This window comes from Pleurotus ostreatus (assembly GCF_014466165.1).
Source record: "Pleurotus ostreatus strain PC9 chromosome Unknown scaffold_8, whole genome shotgun sequence".
NCBI lineage: Eukaryota > Fungi > Basidiomycota > Agaricomycetes > Agaricales > Pleurotaceae > Pleurotus > Pleurotus ostreatus.
This window is the reverse complement of record NW_023503163.1, coordinates 419,308-440,148: the sequence shown is the minus strand read 5'-3', so window position 1 is coordinate 440,148 and position 20,841 is coordinate 419,308. Positions and strand designations below refer to the sequence as shown.

Sequence of the window (20,841 nt, the reverse complement as noted above, 5' to 3'; positions counted from 1 at the left end):
CAACGGCGCGAACCACATCATGATCTCGACTAAATTTAGGTCAATTAAGTGCACGATGAACGTTAGACAGGAAAGCGGTACGATACCATGTTCAGATACATTCCTCTGGTCCCAGTTGCTACCAGAAGACCACGTTCGAAGCTTGAATTTGGCTGTGAACCACTCAAGGTGACTCAACAGGAATGAACAGCGCCCAAGGAGCCAGTCATTCGGCGTCGACGACAGTTTTCTGGTGTTTCGAGACATCTTTCCAAGAACACAGGAGCGGCAATCTGTCTGATTTTTTTGTTGTTATCGCCTGTATGCAACATTGAGTGGCTTTAGTCCGCCGCCGCCGGAGGCGTAGGCACACGTGACCAACCTACACCTTTTCTCCTCATGATCAACGAATCGCAGATGTCGCTACGAAATGGCGCGAACTGTTATCAAAAAATATCCTATAGCGAATCCAGCCATTAACAGGAATCTCGTTGCTCCCTTGTTCTCTCGATGGCCTCCGTCGCTTCGAGTCGGGCGAATCTTGCGTTCGACTGAAATTGCCACCACATATGCTCTGTCTCATATTGTAACATATCTCTCATTCGGCCAGCAACCACGCTTTACGGCAGCTGTGATTCGTGCACCATTGGCGCTCTTCCCATCTCCAATACCCCGAGACCTGTTTCAGTTGGCACAGAGACTGCAGCGGATATACAATGAGCTGTATGCGAGGATTGCTACGGACATCGATTTCATGAATCAAGTGATGGTTTCGAAGGAGTGGGCGAAATGGATGTGGGGAAGCAATGATCAGCATCAGCTCATGTGGCTAGCATTGTTGACACTGACTATCTCTGCAGACGCTGCATCTCGGTTTATTCCGATTGGATTACCTCCTGCATGAGAACGCAGACTCGACTCTATGACTGAAGCAGGTCGAAACTGACGACGAGACTGAATTACTTGCTTGATTCTCATTCATATCAACGTGGGGGGGATCATTGGTTCGAATGCAACACTATATCGTCCGTAGTGCGTGTCCTCTGCGTCGTGCAGGCAGGGGAGCGGAATACCTTTGGTCATCGGTGGCTTGATTTTTTGTCGACCTCACATCCCGGTTGTATAGGCACTCCATCCGCGTCGTACGACAGACGTTTGGCGACCTAGCTACGTCTGCACGGTTCGATCCACAGACTTCCGCCCTTCGTATCTCGCGGGCAGGCGGACCTGAAGTGGTAACATCCACGGTGTATTTCCGCGCTGGATTCGCGTCAACGGATTATCCGAGGCCACGCCATTGCCAGACCCGATTCCTGCTTGAGCAATCCTCTGCGACCAACCGTCCTCCCATCCTACTATAGCTCGCTGGTGGGAAGAACATGCAGCAGGTCCTTGCGCGGCCGGGCATCTTACAGTTCTTCTTAGGGATGCGAGCGAGGAGGACTTGGATGCGATTCGTGGTAGGTAGAGGAGAATGTGGGGCTTGGATCTGCAAGAGGAAGTGCACACGAACGAGACTACTGAGCCGCTTGCGGTGCAATGGAAATCGTGCTGAAGCCGCAGAGAGACGCCGACAGGAACAAGAAAGCGATTCCTAGATTCCTCGACGAACTACCGGTATCAGATAGGAAGGCTTGGGTCACCATGGAGTCGATTGTTCCTCCGAAAGGGACGGCGAACTAGTTAATATGAGCCAGCAGCGTCGCGGTGAGGACGGAGGCTACAGGTTTTTATGTTTTCAACTCAACTGTATTGATGGATGTCTAGCTCAAGGTCAATCCCTTCGTCTCTATTCTGTTCTTCTACATGCCCTAACTTCCGATTTCTAGTAGTCTATGTGATTATGGAGATTTTTGACTTCGATGGTATCATTCGTAGCTTCGTGCACCTCATACTTGCCTGCAAATCATTCTTTCCGAGTCCGCATTACTTACCCGACATTTTACCACCCGAACTTTTTCCGCTGACATATAAATCCCGAGTCGCTGAGGTTCAGAGTTGTGAAATGCTGTGGCTTCTATTACTGGTGGTTGCAGCTTCAGCTGTACTTGCAACACCTGTTGTGTATGACGGACGCGTGCCATTCTCGTTCCCGGAGGCGAATCTGGATACTTCCACTGGCCCGTTCCTAACGTGGGCTTTGCGCTTCTCAGTAGCCAATTTGTAAACTGACTGGATGCCTTGCGTAGAGTGGTCAAGGGCACAGAGTCTGCAACTCATGTACATTTCCCTCACCATTTCCGTCGAGGAGCCTCTCTGACTTGTTCAACCCAGTATAGTTCTGTCTTGGGACACACCAAACGCCCGACCCCTCTCTGGGACAAAAGCCCGATCCCCTTCCTCCCGCTTCCCATCTTCACTGTACCCACGGAGCAGGTGATATCAATGAGAATTGACAACACATCGGTCTTTTTTCCCGGTGGGAACAACCCCCAATTTGGTTTCCGCCGCACAGAGCTGCTTGCGCAGGCAGAGGAAGGAGGGCCCACTGCGTTGTTACCGGATATCGAGGAGGGCGTAACGGCGTTTCATTTCTCGATTCAGCTGGACGAGCGCTTTCCTTTGAATTATGATCATGAGTACCAGATCGTTTTCATTGAGACTAGTGACGGATCCCATGTTTTCGGAGTACAATTAGGTCAGTTGTAGAATTGATCCTTCTGATTCGAGCTAATGATACACCAGGATCCCCTTTCACAAATCCTCCCGGGCCACTTCCAGCGCCAAATGCGCATTCGTTCAAAGTCCTGGACCACTCCCTGAACGTCCTCTTCTCGGCTCCCTCTTCTACGAGATCGTGGCACAATTTCGCGGTACTGGTCGACTGGGATAATCTTACGCTGAAAGTATATTATTCGAAAGACGGCGCGCCGTTAAAGCCTGTCACTGGTACCATACCTAATCTGAGCGTCTCCCCTGGAGGTCCTGGCAAGGGTGAATTCCATTTTGGCATTTTGAAGGTAAGGCGGTTTTTGGTTCTTCGTGTTGCTGATGAGATGATTCTGATTTTGTGTAGCTTCCGTTGGTTGATCCGAACGACTCGCCTTCAGACCAAGGGGATGTCGTTCACCATGGTATACAGGAGGGATCCACTGAGGGCTTGTTCTATTCGGGTGTTTTTGTCGAGAAGGTGACAAAAGGCGTTAGCACTGGTTATGGGAAGACTATTCGACCTTAGGCGTCTGCGCTACCGTTGATGAACTTATGTGGTAACCCAAGCTATTATTGAAACCTCACCACTGAACCTGAAGTTTCTGGAAGCGACTTGAGCATGGTGGGGTACGCGGATCCTCATCGTCTATGCATCGTCTACTAAACCCCCAGTGTTACTTCTCTGGTTCGAACACGTGACAGCTAGACTCGAAGAGAGACAGTGACACCAAACGATGGTGATTGTCTCAACCTCGAATGTCGATGGTTACTCTACGGCCCGAGGACCTTTACATTACAAACCCAAACGATGTGATCTACGGCTACCCACTCTTCAACGAGCACTCATACCCTACCCAGGCACAGTTCTTCTAGTTCCACTCGCCTGAATGTGCGCCCAGGCGCTGAAGTGAAGCGGCGATTTATAGATCGACACCATTGAGTATTGCCTAGCTTAGGCCTCCAACGAGGAGATTTAAACGCTAACAACAAGTCATGCCCTGTTCCTCGTCGAATTTCTTGTGCGTCACATCCAGTACGAGTCCAGATACACACACAAACTGACGCGGTGTCCCCTTTCCAGTGCGCGCCGAAGTGATCATGGCGCTTCGGCGGGATGAATGGGCATTCTGTCCTGACGAAGAGACCCTTGAGCTGCTCGCAAAAAACCTCCTGGAGAACGGCGAGCGCCCGACGGATGCCCGCCGGAGTTGGGAGACGGAATGTCCATGCTCGTGTCCACCAACGACTGCCAAACAGTTGCATAAACGCCTGGCTGTCCACTCCCGTGACAAAACTGAAGCATCCGTGGATATCTCCAGCCTTTTCGAGTGCTCCGTATGCGGCGGTCCCCACGATAGCTGCACCCAGGCGAACAGCCCGACATACGTTGGAATCAACCTCGCCGACGAGACATACAACCATCGCCGAACCGCGGTAGATGTCTGCCATTTTCGGGAGCTCTTTCTGCTTTTCCTCGTTTTCATCTTGGGGGATGCATATTGCATCAATCCAAATGGGCAGCTTCGTGCGACGGGTGATCGACAATGTGCAGTGCCTGCGTTGTGACCTTTCGACCAAACCATTGGACCCACTCACTACTTGGATCCCAAGCATACGACACCGCAACATATTGGAGATCGGGATAGTACTCAACTTCGATGAGCTTCCCTTCGTACACCAGGTTACGCGGCTTCGCATAGACTGCGAGACCATGACTGGGCCTATACAAGCCGATCTCAGTACCGCCATCGAGAAACTAGCATATCATGGCTCAAGCCCTGCCACCAAGCTGGGCATGGGACGTCAAGTCCGCTCTGAATTGTCTCGTGCACGGTCTCGTCGAACACCCCACATCGATGACGGCTGGCATTGCCAAACATCATCGACCCGCAGTTATGTACGGTGCCACTCGAACATACCCACGGAGTATGGCCCTATGGGTGCTCAGCTTGGTCGGTTTTTCGTTGGTGTAGCTCATGCTGTAGAAAAGCGAACGGAGGGGTCTTCGAGTTGAATCATACTTCAAGCCTCCCCCCCCTTTCGGTCTCACGAGGCTGTTGAAGAAGCAATAGAGGACCATATGGATCGAGGACCTATGTTTAAAAAGGGCTTAACGTTAGACCAGTGCAACTTGTTCGGGAACGCGAATCCGGGTCGGTTCTCGCTGTTATCGTACTCATCGACCCCGTGAATCGTATATGTGGGTATTTTCGTTCACCTCCAGTTCTTCTTGGTGCCTCTCAGTGCAGCTTATCGTCATATCTCAACCATAGCATCGAACTTAGCGCCTTCCTGGAGTCCTTGTTTCGGTGTCGGCGCTAGGCAAATCGTTGCATCGTGCACCACTGTCTGTTTCTCGCGCACTACATTTATTCGCATGAACACCTTCGCTCATTATTAGTTAGAGCAGTCAACCAGTCGTCTGGCGCCGAGGCGAGGTACATGCGCTCTCCCATCAATCAATCAACCATAATCAATGAATATCAAAGCCACACAACCATGCCATCAATTCACCGGCAATGTATCAGTCCACAGGACCGATATCAAGGGGTCAGCATTCGCCCACAAGATCAATCTAGAATGTAGCTTTCCCCTATCTTTTGTAGCTGACAATGTTGAACCTTTAGTTCCTAGGCTTACAATGATCTGCTCGAAGACCCGAATAAAATGTCGTCTCACTTAGAGACATCGTAAACTGCTACTAGCCAGTCCGAGCCCTTGAATAACACCTCGAACTTGGTTGCTTATGTATTGATCCGATGCTGCTGGGTAACATACGTAAGTTGCTGGACCCACACTGCTTCAAGAACTCACATCATCTGCGCTCAAGAATCAGATTGTAGGCACTCTGTGATAGAATACCCCAATGCAGTCTATTGTGTCCCAGCCAACACTCCGTCTCAACCACAGCCCCAAGAGCGTGCTCTTGTCTCTTTTAAAGGCAGTATCATGAGTAGCTACAATGACCGTCAGGTATCCACTCCGCCAATAGCTGCACCCATACTACCATCTCATGAGCCATGAATAGCCAACTTAATGACTCTATTATATCCCTAGGATTCGATCTGTGAGTGGAACACCTATATTTGTTGAGTCTCAACACTCAACAACCCTTAATCTCCGCGAGATGGTCCATGAAGGTGGGTTTACCAGCTGCCTCATCATAGCATTGGCCACTAATATTTCGTCTGCCATTCACCCGTAGCTATATTGGGTTGCTGTATCAGCTCTTTGGGTCTTCGATTATTTCCTTACCCTTGAATCGGAGGTTATCATCATTATCCCTCGCACAAATAGGTCGTTTCTCATCGGAATTTGATTCTTTAGGTAAACTTCGGGTGGAAAGGGAAGAAGTCAACGAGTTCGTGTTATCCATGCCCTACCATGCTTTCGTTACTGAATGGGTATCTCTAGTTTTTTGGTTCTTTATCCTAGTCCGTGATTGCTATTATGCCGATCCAGCGGGCCAACGTGCTGACGGCTAGACCAGAATCGTTATTTGGCCCCCTGCTTCATTATAATCACCCTTACGGGCAAGTACCTCGAAAAATAACCTCCTGCAGTGACTTACGTCTGCTACAAAGATCATTTCGCCGCCGGTTGGGACATAAGGGTGAGCGCCTCAACTTTACTAACCTTCATGTATCTCATTGAGTCCTTATACTTAGATGTACGTATCAGAAATGCTATCACTCTCACAAAGACTGACTGCTGTTCAATTTAGCTGTAAACGATATGTCTTTATGGAAACATTGGAGACGATGCTTCTTACGTTCACAGCAGAAGTCTTCCTCACACTCCGGTATGTCCAATAAGGCAACGCTACACACCCCTGACTTACACTTTCCCTAGGGTCTTTGCACTTCTGAAGCGCAATAGAGCAGTTCCAGCTGTATCTATCATTATTCTTAGTTGGCAGTGGGGCATCGCCCTGTATGCCATGTCGCAAAGTTCGCAGGGGACTGTTCAAAATGCACTGCTGCTTTCGCGGCGTGAACCCCCCCTAGAGCTGCCTATGCTCCCTAACACTGACCCCTACCATAGTGAGAATGTCTTCTAATCATCCCAAAATGTTTACTGACATACTATAGTTTGCCTCTTCATTACGACCCTCACAGTGTCAGCAGTTTCTTTATTGGTATGATAATCACTCATAAAGAAACAGGGCACCGTGGGTTGAGGCTTATCTTTGCCTCAGCCTTGCATTTGATTCCCTCGCATTTATGTCAATCCTCTACGCCGGTTTTGTAGCATCGCGCCACCATCATATCGGTGTAGTATTGCGTGTCGTATACCGGGATGGTATCGTTTACTTCTTCGTTCTTTTCTCCTCAAATCTGGTGTGGCTCCTTCTGCTCCTCTACGCACGAGTGGGTATCACAGATCCCTTCTCTACTCCTGACGACTGAAGTCAGTCTTTACAGACAGGACTAAAGCTCATGCATAATCAGTAAGTGACGATAATAACTCATTGCAATCAATCTCAAGTTTCCTTTCAGAGCGGCTATGGTGTACGTGTGTCCGATTCGATGCATATTGTCACTCCAACCTTTGAACAATTTACAGCATTTCGTCAATCATGATCAACCGCATCACACTCAACTTGAAGGAAGCTAGCACTAGGCAGTCTATCTTTACCTGGAGTACCCAGACGTTCCGACAGCTCAACTTTACAGATGATGGTCATTCTGTGGATTCTGAAGATACAAACGGCACCGAGCTGCGCCCGTTACGTCGGGGGGTGTAATTTGGCCAAATCATGAACATGTAGTAATACATCTTGTTCAAGGCCCGTAGGATTAACTGATTGTGTACGTGATAGATCTTTACACGAGAGGTTCCAAGGTTTAAAGAAGACGTTGTAGCCCAGGTCAGACATTGATGAAAGAATAACAGGTCAGCTGGCCTTGTTCGCTAATGAAGAGTAGGGATGTCTACATGTTCCAGAAGCGAACTAGAATTCTCCACGTCTTTCTCAGCGCTTGGGATTAGATTGGCAATACCGACACCACGTAGCTGCGTAGCCTCTTCGCCGTCGAAAAGGGCTGAAGTTTCTTCAAGGGTACGGTTCTTCGTCTCGATAACGAAAAAATAAAGGAATACAAGTTCGAGGACAAGCCAGCAACAGTACACAATCTATGCATACTCAGATAGCTGCTGAGCCATCCTGGGAGGAATTTTGCGGCGACGTACATAGTATTTCCATTGAATGGCATCCAGCGCGACTGGGTTGATGTATTGGTTGAAGATCACCGACAAGGAGACGGCGAAGTTAAAGACCATGAATCCTTTAGCTCGGAGCGGGAAAGGCAGGATTTCGATTGAGTATGAGATGATGAGAGGCGTGAAGGCGAGGCTACACTAGAGATTAACACGGGCATCCAGGTTAAACAATGATTAGAAAAAGCTCGTACTCGTAAGAAGCATAAAATAGGAATATGAACGCAACAACAGCGTGCGCAGCGGCATGCGAACTGTGGATGGCGAATTCGGCGGAGCATACCAGCTTGCATGGTGAAGAAGACGAGCATGCCCACGGCTGAAGTGAGGAATAGCAGTCGTCGGCCCAAGCGATCGCACAGAGCGGCTGCAAGGAGCGCCCAACCCAAGTTCCAAATTTGAAGAATCCCGTTGATGCAGGCCTATACGGTGAAGGGATACATCAAATACTGGTCATTACCCTTCAGGTGTGATACATCAACGACTGCTATGACAGTGCGTACTGAGTGATATATCAATCAGTTAATACACGTGCTCTGATGCTTGTAAGGGGACACTCCTATTTTCTCCTATTCCCCTGTCCCCCTCCCTTCCTCCTCGTTCCTTTCTCCCTTCCTTCATCCCACGGACTATTACTTACATTCCCTTTGTTCCCCTTTGTTCCTTTTCGCTTCCTTTCCTTTCCACTTCCTTTCCGCCCACTCCTTTCGCATCCGAGCTACATCCGGTGACTCCGAAGTCTTCCCGCACTTCGGACTCGCCCCGGACACTTCGGACTCGCTCGGACTCGCCTCGGACACTTCGGACTCGCTCGGACTCGCCTCGGACACTTCGGACTCGCTCGGACTCGCCTCGGACACTTCGGACTCGCATATACACCTCGGGGCTCGTCCGGGCTACCTCTATCCTCCTCTCCCACTTCGTTATCCCTTGTTCCCACTTCCCCAGGTCGCCGGCACGACTGCTGTACATTCCCCTTCCACTTCATTATCACATGCCCCTTCGTACCTTGTGATATTCGTTCGTACCTGTGGCTGATGTACTGTACAGTTACCCTTCATCCCTCCCACGCTACTACAGTATATACTTCGCTTCCTAGCATGGAGAATCCTTATCCTGTTCTCTTTGGATTCTCCCTCTGCTAGGTGAGCAGTTCTCTCATGTATTGTAGTTAGTCTTATTCATTACTTTGGATTCTCCCTCTGCTAGGCTTGCACTGTGCGGCCATCTTGAGGTTGCCCTTACAATGCCCAGATTTGGATATCTGAGCATGTGCAATCGCGTGGTTGGCTCGTCGGCGGTTTGATAGTGTGACAGCTCGGTATCATTGGTCTTCGACCACCTTCCCCGAGCCCTTCCTGTTTACTTATCCCCCCGATACTCCATAGACTCGACTCAGTATATTCTTCTCGCATGTAACCATATATAGATACCTATCCCCCACAGTATATAAAGGCTCCTACCATGTACTGTTGAGGCAGCGTACTCGAATACAAGTGTTATCCTTATCACTTCCTGTTCGACTGCCTCTCCCATGTGTCACGACCTTAATGCTCGCGCCACATATTTTTGATATCCCCAACGCTCTCTCCACCTTCTTACTTGTTACAATAAACAACCCCGCCGGACGACCGCCAGTCTGATCAACTAGCCTCGCACCGCCCCCACTTCCTTATCCCTCATTTACCATGACTAGAATCCACGCAACCCGAAGCCGCACTGCACGACACACAACGGCCCCCGAACCCACGGAGCTCACTGGTGAGTCTCCACGTATCCTCCTCCCTGCCAACTCTGAAAATCATTCTGTGGTCTCTGACTCTGAACTGGGCAAAGTCCCTCCGCCGACCCACGCCGCCGCTCTTACAGCGACATCGTGGCTAAGCGTGTACCCTCTACTGAGGAGAAACCTGTTAATAAAAACATGTTACCTCTTGACGAAGAGATACAACACACTGAAACCTTGAGAACCACCGGGGAAGAACTGAGCGCTGTCCAGGTGCAAGCCGTGGACCAGGCAGTTGACAAAATGACCGCCGCCGATAGAAACCTGATTGCACGATGCAGTCAGAAGCTGCGGGAACAAGCTTGGGCCCATGAGCAATCCGCAGATCCTAGAGACGGCCCCTCTAAGGATAAAGGCAAAGGGGTGGACCCTCGTAATTGGGGGAACCTCGAATTCTCCGATAGTGAGGAAATGAACCCTGCAGCGCAAGCACAGGTGTTTGAAAATTGGAAAAAACTGCAGCGTGAACAACGTGAGCAACGAGCCCGGCTTGACCATCACCAAAGTCGAAGGAACCCACATGTGGAGGAACCGCTTCCAGTAGGAGCACCACCTGTCCAAAATGTAAATGAGGACATCCTGCGTGAGCTGAAGGCTCTTCGAGCTGAAACAGCGGAATTGAGGAACACCCAGGAGTCTAAACAACCCAAACGTAAACATGCCAGGATCCAACTGCCTCAGGCAGATCCCATATCAGTGTCCCAAGGAGTCGCCTCTGAACGACAGCGACGTGACCCCACCAAAAACCATGCCACATATCTGCACCCTAGCCAACAGCTTCCCCCCGACAGTTACTTAGGGAGGGCCCTAGGGCCATTACCTCGAACTTGTCCCGTAATCCCAGATGGAAGCGACGATCCCAAATCTTCATCGGAAGATGACGGTTACAATCCATCGTCCAGTGAATCAGGCGAATCCTTGGAGAGCTCCAATACCTATCGATCATGACGTCGATCTTCGAAAAGGAAGCAATATCGGGACAAAGTCAAGAGGCGCAAGGTCTGCTTAATTAAACCTACGCCCCCGGAACCATACAATGGCCGTGTGGACAGTCAGGCTTTCTTCCGCTTCATGCACGAGGCTAAGACCTATGTAAACAAAGGTCAGGTCAAACGAAGATACCAGGTATTGTAGTAGTGAATGTACACATAGACTAGTAGTGTAGTCTAATACAATGCGAGGGTGAAAACGAACAACTGAGAAACTTTGGATGCTTTGGATGCTTTGGATGGCTTTGGATGGCTTTGGACGCGCTCGGACGCGGAACAAACAACTTGGCTTCGGATAGTACGACAAGGACGGCAGGAGAATGACAAGGACGGCAGGAGAATGACAAGGACGGTAGGAGAAACTGGCTTCGGATCGGACTCGGACTCGGACGACGGCGAACTCTGACAACGGATGAGGAGAAAGCTTTGGACGGCTTAGAATCTGACTCGATGTGGGGGGGAAACAAGTCTGATTCTTCTAAGTACGAGTATAGACGGTTTTTGTAGGTAAGAAAATATTGGAAATCTCCGAAACAAAAAGGAACCAGGAACAAATAATGGTGCTAGTATAGTCCAAATATTAGAGTCCGAAAACAAAAGAGAGACTAAACATTGATCCAAGCTGTCTGATCCGTTATCACGTGTGTCCGGTACGGGTTCGTGATGTCCGAGTCATGTGCGAGCGCGTCCGAAGAGTTGGAGAGGGGTTGATAGGGGATAGGGGAAGCCAGACTGCACGGAACGAAAGGGTTTAACCCTTACAGTATCTAAAATCGCTCGGTACTTACAAGGACAAGCTTACACGTTCTACGTACGACAAGTAGCCTTTAACGCGGAGCAATGGACCTTGGACCGGTTCTTCACTGAAATGATTGACTTCTGCTTCCCGACAAATTACATATCTAAGCAGCGCAAAATCCTAAAAGGGATGTATCAGAACGGCAAAACTGTCAAGGAATACGTATCTGAGTTGATTGAGATGTTTACCATTATTGGGACAGTCCTGGAACGAGAACGAGTCAACAAACTTTGGTTTGGTTTACGTTCATCTATTCAGCAAGACCTCTGGAGAGATTGGCGGAACCCAAAACCTCATCTTGGGATGAAGTTGTCTCCTCTGCCGAGGTAATTGAAATCGCACAATCCATGGTGGTACACTGCAGAGGGCAGTCCAGTTCTGGTGACACCCCGCCAAAACGGGGAGGAAACTCGCGGTTCCAAGCTAAAGAGGATAAAACGAGTGCCTGACCCAATGACAATGGCGTCAAATCTAAGTTCGTACCGAATCAAACATACACACCTTCATGGAATAACAATGATTCTCATAAACCTAAGTGGCGAAGTGGAGGACCAGCCCCGCCCAAGACTGATCGGCCTAAGTTGTCAGAACAAGAGATGGCACGCCTCAAAAGTGAGGGCCAATGCTACTGCTGCAAAGAGACCGGCCACATGTCCCGCCAGTGCCCCAAGGCACATACTGTCGTGTCGTCGTCGTGAGGGCCTCCAGGGATTCCAATGCATAGCATTGACATGGCCTACATTGAAGAAGAGCCCGAGGACATTTACGAGGCTCGAGATGTAGAAGACACCCTTGATGCGGTCCCCTTGGGGCATATCTCGTTCGATAACCCTCTCAAGGATAATGACCCGCCGTGTCGCACGACTCTGGGGATTGCAGAACTAATCAGTTTCTATACAACTGCCTGTGAGTTGAGACTGAACACTACGGGAGACCTCAACCTACCTGGAGATGAGGACCTCCACCCACTGAGCAGCTTCTGGGATGAGTTCCGATTTGCAATCACTCAGATCTCAGATGACGAAGTGGTCGTTGAAGACTGTAGGTGCGAGGGAGGCTTTGATCACCTCCCCTTAGCGAAATTGCTGAACCCCAAGTTTGAGTTCATGCACTGGCTAGCGACCTGAAGGGCGCGAAACCTAGGGCTGCCACGCTCAAGTGTCATAATGTTCCAATCGCAGGGATGCATGGGGGACATTATAGCCACCATGTTGCAAACTTCGTTGGCTAGCGAAGGGCCCTACCCAGAGAGCATGCAGCAGCAAGACGATGGGTTTGAACTGGACCCTTCACGGTTCATCGTCGAATGGATGCCTCGAGAGGAAGCCTTCCTCATCACTGACAGACTCACTGGCCTGATCCATGCCTTGGACAGGCTACACCTGTTGAACCACAACTTCAATGTGATTGGCTGGTTCCTGAAACAAACACTGAACACATGGAAGATCATCACCGAAGATCAAGACTCATCCGATCTTGGCCAATTCTTCATGATCGCCGAAAACGACGACGATCCTGAGCTGGTTGAATTCATCTTAAGGCTCATTGATGGGTTTCAGGAGATTGATGCCCCCAAAGCACCTGCCAACGAACCACCGTTAGAGCACCTTGAATTGTTTGGACAACAAGTGAAAGCAGGAACTTACGCTGCACTTCAGAGGAACTCTGTGGTAACCAAGGACTACTCGCGCATGGTCCCGGAACCTGTAACTATCACGGTAAAAATCAACGGACAACCCGCTCGTGCGCTAATTGACTCCGGATCGCTGGGTGACTTCATGTCAACCACATTGGTAGAACAACTAGGCCTAAAGAAAATTCAGCTCCCCACCCCGCTCGCGGTGCAGCTTGCGGTACAAGGATCCTGATCCAAGATCAATTACGGCTGTAGGGCCAAAATCAGCTATCAGTCCATTGCAGAGGAACGATACTTCGACGTCATAAACCTATCCAACTACGATCTCATACTTGGAACCCCCTGGCTATATCAGCACCAGGTGACATTTGGTATCAACCCCATAGAAGTCACGATTGGTAGTGCTAGCTCCGTCCCAATGAAAGGAGCAGGGGTGTCTACCCTAGCATCCCAAACAATAAGCCTGTATGAAGGAAACCTGGAACAAATCAGGAAGGAACTTCGTGAGTATGCAGCATCTCTATGCCTGACGGCAGAAGAAACACCCCTACCCCCGTTACGGGCCATCAATCACACCATCCCCCTCATTGATGAGAATAAAGTCTACCACTGGCGTACTTCGCGATGCCCAGAACCACTGCGTGAGCAATGGAACACGAAACGAGCGGCGTACGTCAAAACCGGACGTTGGAAAATGTCATCGGCCGGAAATGCTGTCCCCATGCTGCTCATTTACAAGCCAGGTATGGATTTGCTACGATGTGTCACGGACTTGCGCGAACGCAATGCCAACACCAGGCGAATGTCATTGCCACTCCTGGTAATTGAGGCCATTATAAGATGAGGTTTTATGTGATGTGGAGGTTCCGGTTAAGGAAGATAGTCACGGCACACGAGAGATCTCAACAGACAGAGTGAAATCGTCGTATTGAGAAAGACTAGAGAGAGAAAACATTCCAGTAAACTACGAGCCTTTATATACTTCTATAGGTAGCATATATCATATGATAACGGAGTCAGGATACGAGACGGATAACTTGTGGAATAGGAAATGATAAGATAGGGTACTAGAGAAAATAGGTCAACCGGGAGCCGGGTCGTTACATACACCCTCCCGAACTCATGCAGAGGAGTTCGTACTGTCCACCACGGTCCCAAGGTACATGTCCAACTCCCACTCCTCGGGAGCATCTACCATGTTGATGTCGTCAGCGAGAGTTACAGCGCTGGAACTGGCTACGGCGTTCAACAGCTCGCCGGAGGCATTAGTGTTCATCGAGCTCGCGGTGGAGTGGACGATGTCGGGGGAGATGGGAATCATGCCCACAAACGGTGCGGTGGTAATGGAGGGAGGACTGGCTGGAGGGGTGTTCATACCAACCTCTGCAGCAGCCTTCTTCTTCTCCCTCGTCAACTTCTTTCCCTTAATCCCATCAGTTGGTGCGACACGAGCCCTTTTCTTCTCAGTGACGACCTTGCCGCCGGTGTTCTCTGTATGTTTGGCCTTGGCAGGAAGTGGGGTAGGGCTGATTAAGGCAGGGTCCACGCCGATCGATGGCGCAGAGAGGGAAGTGGGGAACAGGGAAGGGGCATCAGGCCCGAGGTGGTCCTCGATAAATGCAAGCCCGAGCTTCCCGAGCAAGTTGTGTTCACGGCGAATCCTTTCACGGTGTTGCGCAGCGCGGACCTCCTGCTGAGAGTTGCCTCTGAGACCCATCTTCTTGAGAGAGGGGCCAGTGTGTTCAACGTGAGCAGCTCCTGTGATGGTGTCGAAGGTCGAGAACTTCCCGTCGACATCTGGCTCGAGGTTGTAAACACAAGCAAAGTCCTCGTAGCCAGGTGGCAAGTTGGAGGAGGTGGTGATTTGGTTACGACCAATATTGTAATGAGCGTTGACAAAGGCGTGTATGGAGTCGGCGAGAACAACATTAACTGTCTTCTTCTTGGGGTTGTAGAGATGGTAGACGCCAGGCGAGGGTGACGAAAGGAGTTTGTGAAAGGGGGCTACGTGGTTGCCTTTAGCCATGATGGAGTAGGGATGGATTGAGTGGAGAACGAGGTGTGGGGAATTGTTGGGAAGAGGGTGATGAGAAGGGGGAAGGCCGCAACGAAGAGTTGAGGCAACTTGGTGAGTGCAATTCACGCAAAGTTGTACTTCCTTTATATCTTGTTGCTCAAGGTCCATCCCAATATAGCCCATGAACATAGCCATGTTGTCTTCCGGAGGGATACCAGATCCCATTGGTAATTCCTCTATTGTATCCACTCCGGCCACCTCAAGATAGCGCTCCAAAGCGTGTAAATGCTTAATTTCGCGGTACGGTAGCCAAGTAATGTCACTGGAAGCCCACTGAATTTCAAAGATAGACTCAGTCTTCATTCCTGAATGCGAGCGAATATCCTTAATGGCCCATTCCTTTCCCTGCGACTCAACACTGCTTATTTGATCCCAGGAACGGCCAGGAAATAGTCTATCGTCGTTTGGGACATGCATTCGCAATAACGACGCGTGGAAAACATTGTGCATTCCTCGCTGGACAAGGTCCCTAGGTAATTGGATCTCATACGAGCTATTGCCAAAGTCCCTGCTGATTAGCAAGGGACCGATAAACTTGGGAACAAATTTCCGAGCCAGACCTCGAGGGAACGTAATGTTCTGTGTTGATACATACACCAGATCTCCCCTTGCGAACGGACTGGGACGGCGCCTTTGATTTGCGTTGTGCGTCTGCTTTACCCGCGCGGCAATAAGTGAATCATGCGCACTCATAATCCCATCTTTCACTCGCTGCGCAAAGACCCTCACGCCAGGGAACTCGTTCTCTCTTGGCGAATCAAATATGAAGGACTTTGGCATACGTCCTGTGTTCAAGAAGAATGGAGTGTAACCTGTAGACTCCGAATGGGCCAAATTTATTGCAAACTCGATGGCTGGCAGTTTTGCCACCCAATCCCGTTGATTCGCACCAATACATTGCCTTATCATCTGAGTAACGGTGCGGTTCATTCGTTCCGTTGCGCCGTCAGACTCAGGATGGTATGCACTGGACATGGCAAGCTTCGTGTGTAGCAGACCGTGAAGGTGCTTCCAAAAATTTGAGGTAAACAAGACATCTCGGTTGCTTACAATTGTTTGCGGTAGACCATGTAACTTGTACACATTGTCAAATACCAACTCGGCAACATTTCGAGCAGTATAGGTCATCCTGCTTGGCACCAGATGGACCATGGCTGTAAGTAGATCAACAATAACTGTAATAGAATCATATGTGCCATTACGGTCAGACGACTCGGGCAATGGTCCTACAAAGTCCATTCCAATGGTTTCCCAAGGCCGCGTGGGAGGCAGCAATGGATTCAACAGCCCATATGGCTTCTGGTTATTCGGCTTACTGTGTAAGCACGTTGTACAGCTCACACAGAAGGTATGTACATCTTTTACCATGTCCTTCCACCAGACATGATCTCTGAGATATGCTAAAGTCTTGGACCCGCTTAGATGAGCTAGCATTGAGTGCGCTTCGTTTATTACAATCTCTCGCGCGTTGGATCCATCAATAACGACATCTGGGACGCAGAGTACCTCTCGTCCATTGTCACGAAGGGTAATCAGGCCATCTTTAACCGTAAAATTCTTGTAATGTCTAGGGTTCGCAGCAATGTTAGAGAGGAATCTGTCGCCCTTATATCGGTTTCATATGATTTCTTCAAACGTCGTACCACTAGGTGCGTGGTAAGTGAACTCTGATAATTTCGGTGTGAAAGCGACTGATTCTATTGGTTGTGTACTTGGAATTTCCTCATTAGGAATGGGCGCTACTTCTTCAGTTGTTCCCACTGTGTGAGCAGATCCCTGCATATCGCCACGTCTAACTCCGTTCGTATGTTGGTTTGTATTGTCTTGGGGTCCTTTTTCTCCCCTCACGCCCTCCTTTTGTTCTCTAGGTCCGTGGAGAACAAAACGATGACCAACCATACAATGCGTAAATTCAGTACTTGGAGTCTTTGCTGGCAACACGCCCTCCGCTTCCTTCCTTGGTCCATGAATCTTGAAACGTCTCTGGGCCATTCGACGCGCATATTCCGCACTCGAAATACCTCCAGGCTCAATATTCAGACCATCAATTGCCATTGAAGTCATGCGAGCCTCAGCTCCAACGAAAACCAGCTCAGTCACGTGTACGGCCCCCCTCGTCATCATGCAAGGTGTACTCCGAGGCAGCACAAATTGTCCCTGGTGCGTCGTTGGAGTAGATCTGTGAAAGCGCATCACTGAGCACATTCTCAGAGCCTGGAATGTACACAGGCTCAAAATCGAAGTCACCCAGTCTCTCTAACCATCGCGCTTGCTGCCCCGTCAAATTCTTCTGGTTCAGCAAGTGAATCAGGCCCTTATGATCGGTCAACCACTTGAACCTGGCACCTTGGAGGATGTCACGATGCCGCATCATGGTCTCAACGCCTGCGAGCATCTCAATCTCGTGAGCCGCATAGTTCTGTTGTGCTGCCGAAAGTTTCGCTGAATAGAATGCAGCAACAGACACCTTCTTCCAGTCATTGCCCTGCAGGATAGCACCCGCAATGCCAGTTGCGCAACCATCAGTAACAACCCAAATCGGCGGCGCGCCCTTCCCGTACTTCAGCGGCACCCTGTGATGGTCCCGGAAGTCATTGATATACCGCTTCACATCCTCAAATGCCCTTTGATGAGTGAACTCCCACCGAAAGGCGACACAATCGCCCGTTAGGGCCGCGAGAATCCCCATAGGAATACGAATACAAGCCGTGTCATCTGCAAGGTATCCTACAGCGCCCAAGAACCCACGAAGCAAGTCACGATTAGTGGGGACCTTCCAGTTCAAGATCTTATCCACCTTGTGAGGATCCATACGGACACCATCCTTATCCACGATTCTACCCAGGATCTTCAATTCGTCAGCCAGAAAGTGGAGCTTGGATTCAGAGAGGTAGAGTTTCTCCCGCCGCAGTATATCGATGACCAACTTACAATGTTCAATATGTTCCTCCAAGGTGTTAGAATAAATCATAATATCGTCGAGATATACATCCATGAAACGGCCAATGAATGCACTGAACAAATGGTTCATCAATGCTTGACATGTGGCCGGGGCATTGCAATCTCCCTGCTGCATCACAAGACTCTCCATGTTGCCGTTGGGTGTCATCATAACAGTCCGATGTACATGTTCTGGTATCACACGTATCTGCTCAAAAGCGGCGGAGATATCCAACGTGGAGAACCACGGCCTTTGAGCAACACGACGTAAACAGCCCTCTATTTCCGGCATTGGGGTAGACATCCTGCAGCTGTTTAGATTCCATTCACGCAAGTCAAAGACTGTACGCAGCAGCGAAGTGCCAGGTTTGTATATCAACAGCATAGGCATAGCATTTGTGGTGGTCGTCACTCGCCAGCGTCCACTCTTCAAATACGCTTTGTGTTTCTCAACCCACTGCTTGCGCAAAGGTTCTGGACATTTCGACAGACGCCACGTGTAGGTTTTATTCTCATCAATGAGAGGGATCTCATGATTGATAGCATGCAAGGGAGGTAGTCCAGTATCCTCCGCTGGCAAGCATAGAGGTCGCACGTAATCAAGGAGATACTCTCGCGCTTTTTGGACATCACCCAGCAACAGATCCATCGCTTGCGAGGACAACTTTGTTACATTCTCACTGGCAGATAACGGCAACGCGGCCTTACTCCCAATGACAATGCGAGGCGGGTTCAGGCCCAACATCACCTTATGCTGATGTATCCAAGGGGTTCTGAGAATCAAGTCATAATTGGAGAGATTAACTACATCGAAGTACCTTTCCTCCTTGCCATCCTGATACTGAATATTTGCCCTGCAGCCGAAGTTGATCTTCAAGCGAGAGCCTTGCACGGCAAGCTGCAACGGTAAGGATTTTTTTAGTTCGTGCCTCTTCAACTTCAATTGAGTAACCAACGTAGATGATACAAAATCACCCAGAGATCCGCTGTCGAGCAGCGCGCGACAAGGATGACCTTTGACGTTGACGGTAATCACCAAAGGACGTGGGATTAATCGAGTATGGTCCTTTGCAACAGCAGCATTCCGCTCTACGGCAGGGTAAGTCCCCCGCTCAACTTGCACACCATGTAATGCTAACGTGGGTAGCGTCTGAACATACCCATTGGACTCACATCCGCGTAGTACAGCATCTTCAGCCGTTTTTGATAAGGCGTGCTCCATGCGACCCTCATCAGGATAGTACAAGGCACGCAAATCGGCAATACCGTCCCAGGTTGTTGGTTCCAACGTTCGCAAACACTCAGCCATGCGAGCCTCGTATCATCGTCCAAGATTGAGATCATGGTTCATCAATAGCTCATAGCGAATACCAGTCCTACAGTTCAGCAAGGAATCTGATATTGTATACCACCCATCCGCGGCACGCTTGCTAATGTGCCATCGGCCAAAGTGACCTGCATGTTCCCGCCGTTGTGCCCGAGCTTCGCGCACCTCATAGTACTGGAGATACGACAAGGCATTATTCAACCATGGGTCTTCAATTGCGGGTAGGCGATCAAGGAACTTGTATTTAGCTTGGTCTAACTCCTCATTGTGTAGCTTTGCAAGGGTCTCGATGTACCATTTCGCCAGTGAGAACCCCGGAGCCAAGAGAGCATTCTTGGAGATCTCTGGCTGGAGATTACTCCACTGTGTGAAGTCATACAAGGCGTAGGTGTCATTGTCAACAGAAACCATCCCAAATCTTGGTTCAAACTTGTGGTCCTTTGGGAAATGCTGGTCGCCAGGAAAGGGCAGAAACTTCAAATCCTCCATGAGGCACATGAACGTATTCAAGACACCGTCTCCCAAGCGATCATTTGTATGACACGCTTCTCGATACCAGTCTTGGTGTTGATGCCATAACCGTTCCTGAGGTGTCTGGTCTTCGGGGGCCTGATGTGCATGGACATCTTCCTTCCCAATCAACTCATCATGGTTTACCATGCACCACACATCGAATTCTGCGTCAAGCTCATCAAGCTCTTCTTCGGTGAGTATTGTAGGTTCTTCCTGATCACTAGGTCCTTTGTCCGTTTCTAGGAAATTCAGCATCAGCACAGCCCAGTCGTCATCATGGTGTTCTTGTCGTGGGCTAGCACACGGCGAGTCTCCATCGTCGGCATTTACAAAATCCTCATCGTCGTTGCTGATTTCAACGAGAGGCGGCATATTCTCGTCGTCATCATTGCTGTCATTGCAGTCCTCAACAGTCGCCCTGCGTGAAGGTGTTGGCATACTTGCATTCGGCATGGGGGTGTCAGGGCGGACGTAAACCTCCTCAAAGGCTTCGGGCCCATCAAGTTTGTAGTCGCTGATATCAGCGTCAGTTTCAACGAAGTTGTATTTGTTTTCATCATCACTACAACCCTCAAGGCCAGACATACTGTTGTCATCTGATCCGGATACAACATTGCTGATATCCACCATTCCTAACTCCATGGTGTGTAGTACCTCACTATCTCGTGCCTTGCTAAGCAGTCGTTCAGCACGATCAAAATCGATATCAATGTTATTACTACGCAACCCAGGTGGTCGGCGACTTGACAATGAAGACATGGAATGTGCGCGTGGGCACTGTCGAGCGACATGCCCAGTCTCGCGGCAATAGAAACATTTCTTATCGGTCTTCAAGTCATCCAGTTCCTTCTGCGACAGATTGTATTTCCGTCGAGGATCAATAGGCTCCTTGGCCCCAGAGCCTGGTTGGCTACGAGACTGAC

The 20,841-nt window shown here is 49.7% G+C and overlaps 6 protein-coding genes across 6 annotated transcripts; 5 read left to right on the top strand and 1 right to left on the bottom strand.

The window, feature by feature from the left end:
- Window positions 1-2,364: 2,364 nt before the first annotated feature.
- PC9H_010454 (uncharacterized protein) lies at window positions 2,365-3,157 on the top strand (the record flags this gene model as incomplete). The annotated part of the gene is made up of 3 exons (XM_036779947.1): window positions 2,365-2,617; window positions 2,665-2,939; window positions 2,996-3,157. The coding sequence occupies 3 exons, from the start codon at window positions 2,365-2,367 to the stop codon at window positions 3,155-3,157; spliced, it is 690 nt and encodes a 229-aa protein (XP_036627330.1).
- Window positions 3,158-3,729: 572 nt separating this feature from the next.
- On the top strand, window positions 3,730-4,645 carry PC9H_010453 (uncharacterized protein; the record flags this gene model as incomplete). The annotated part of the gene is made up of 2 exons (XM_036779946.1): window positions 3,730-4,193; window positions 4,243-4,645. 2 exons carry the CDS (start codon window positions 3,730-3,732, stop codon window positions 4,643-4,645), a joined length of 867 nt encoding a protein of 288 aa, XP_036627329.1.
- Window positions 4,646-6,392: 1,747 nt separating this feature from the next.
- PC9H_010452 (uncharacterized protein) lies at window positions 6,393-7,378 on the top strand (the record flags this gene model as incomplete). Its single annotated transcript, XM_036779945.1, has 7 exons — window positions 6,393-6,433; window positions 6,484-6,674; window positions 6,723-6,750; window positions 6,797-7,001; window positions 7,056-7,081; window positions 7,131-7,142; window positions 7,198-7,378. The coding sequence occupies 7 exons, from the start codon at window positions 6,393-6,395 to the stop codon at window positions 7,376-7,378; spliced, it is 684 nt and encodes a 227-aa protein (XP_036627328.1).
- A 2,397-nt stretch (window positions 7,379-9,775) lies between these two features.
- Window positions 9,776-10,585, top strand: PC9H_010451 (uncharacterized protein; the record flags this gene model as incomplete). Its single annotated transcript, XM_036779944.1, has 1 exon — window positions 9,776-10,585. The coding sequence occupies one exon, from the start codon at window positions 9,776-9,778 to the stop codon at window positions 10,583-10,585; it is 810 nt and encodes a 269-aa protein (XP_036627327.1).
- Window positions 10,586-12,156: 1,571 nt separating this feature from the next.
- PC9H_010450 (uncharacterized protein) lies at window positions 12,157-13,905 on the top strand (the record flags this gene model as incomplete). Its single annotated transcript, XM_036779943.1, has 3 exons — window positions 12,157-12,466; window positions 12,629-13,278; window positions 13,300-13,905. 3 exons carry the CDS (start codon window positions 12,157-12,159, stop codon window positions 13,903-13,905), a joined length of 1,566 nt encoding a protein of 521 aa, XP_036627326.1.
- A 5,494-nt stretch (window positions 13,906-19,399) lies between these two features.
- Window positions 19,400-20,677, bottom strand: PC9H_010449 (uncharacterized protein; the record flags this gene model as incomplete). Its single annotated transcript, XM_036779942.1, has 1 exon — window positions 19,400-20,677. One exon carries the CDS (start codon window positions 20,675-20,677, stop codon window positions 19,400-19,402), a length of 1,278 nt encoding a protein of 425 aa, XP_036627325.1.
- Between the last annotated feature and the right edge of the window lie 164 nt (window positions 20,678-20,841).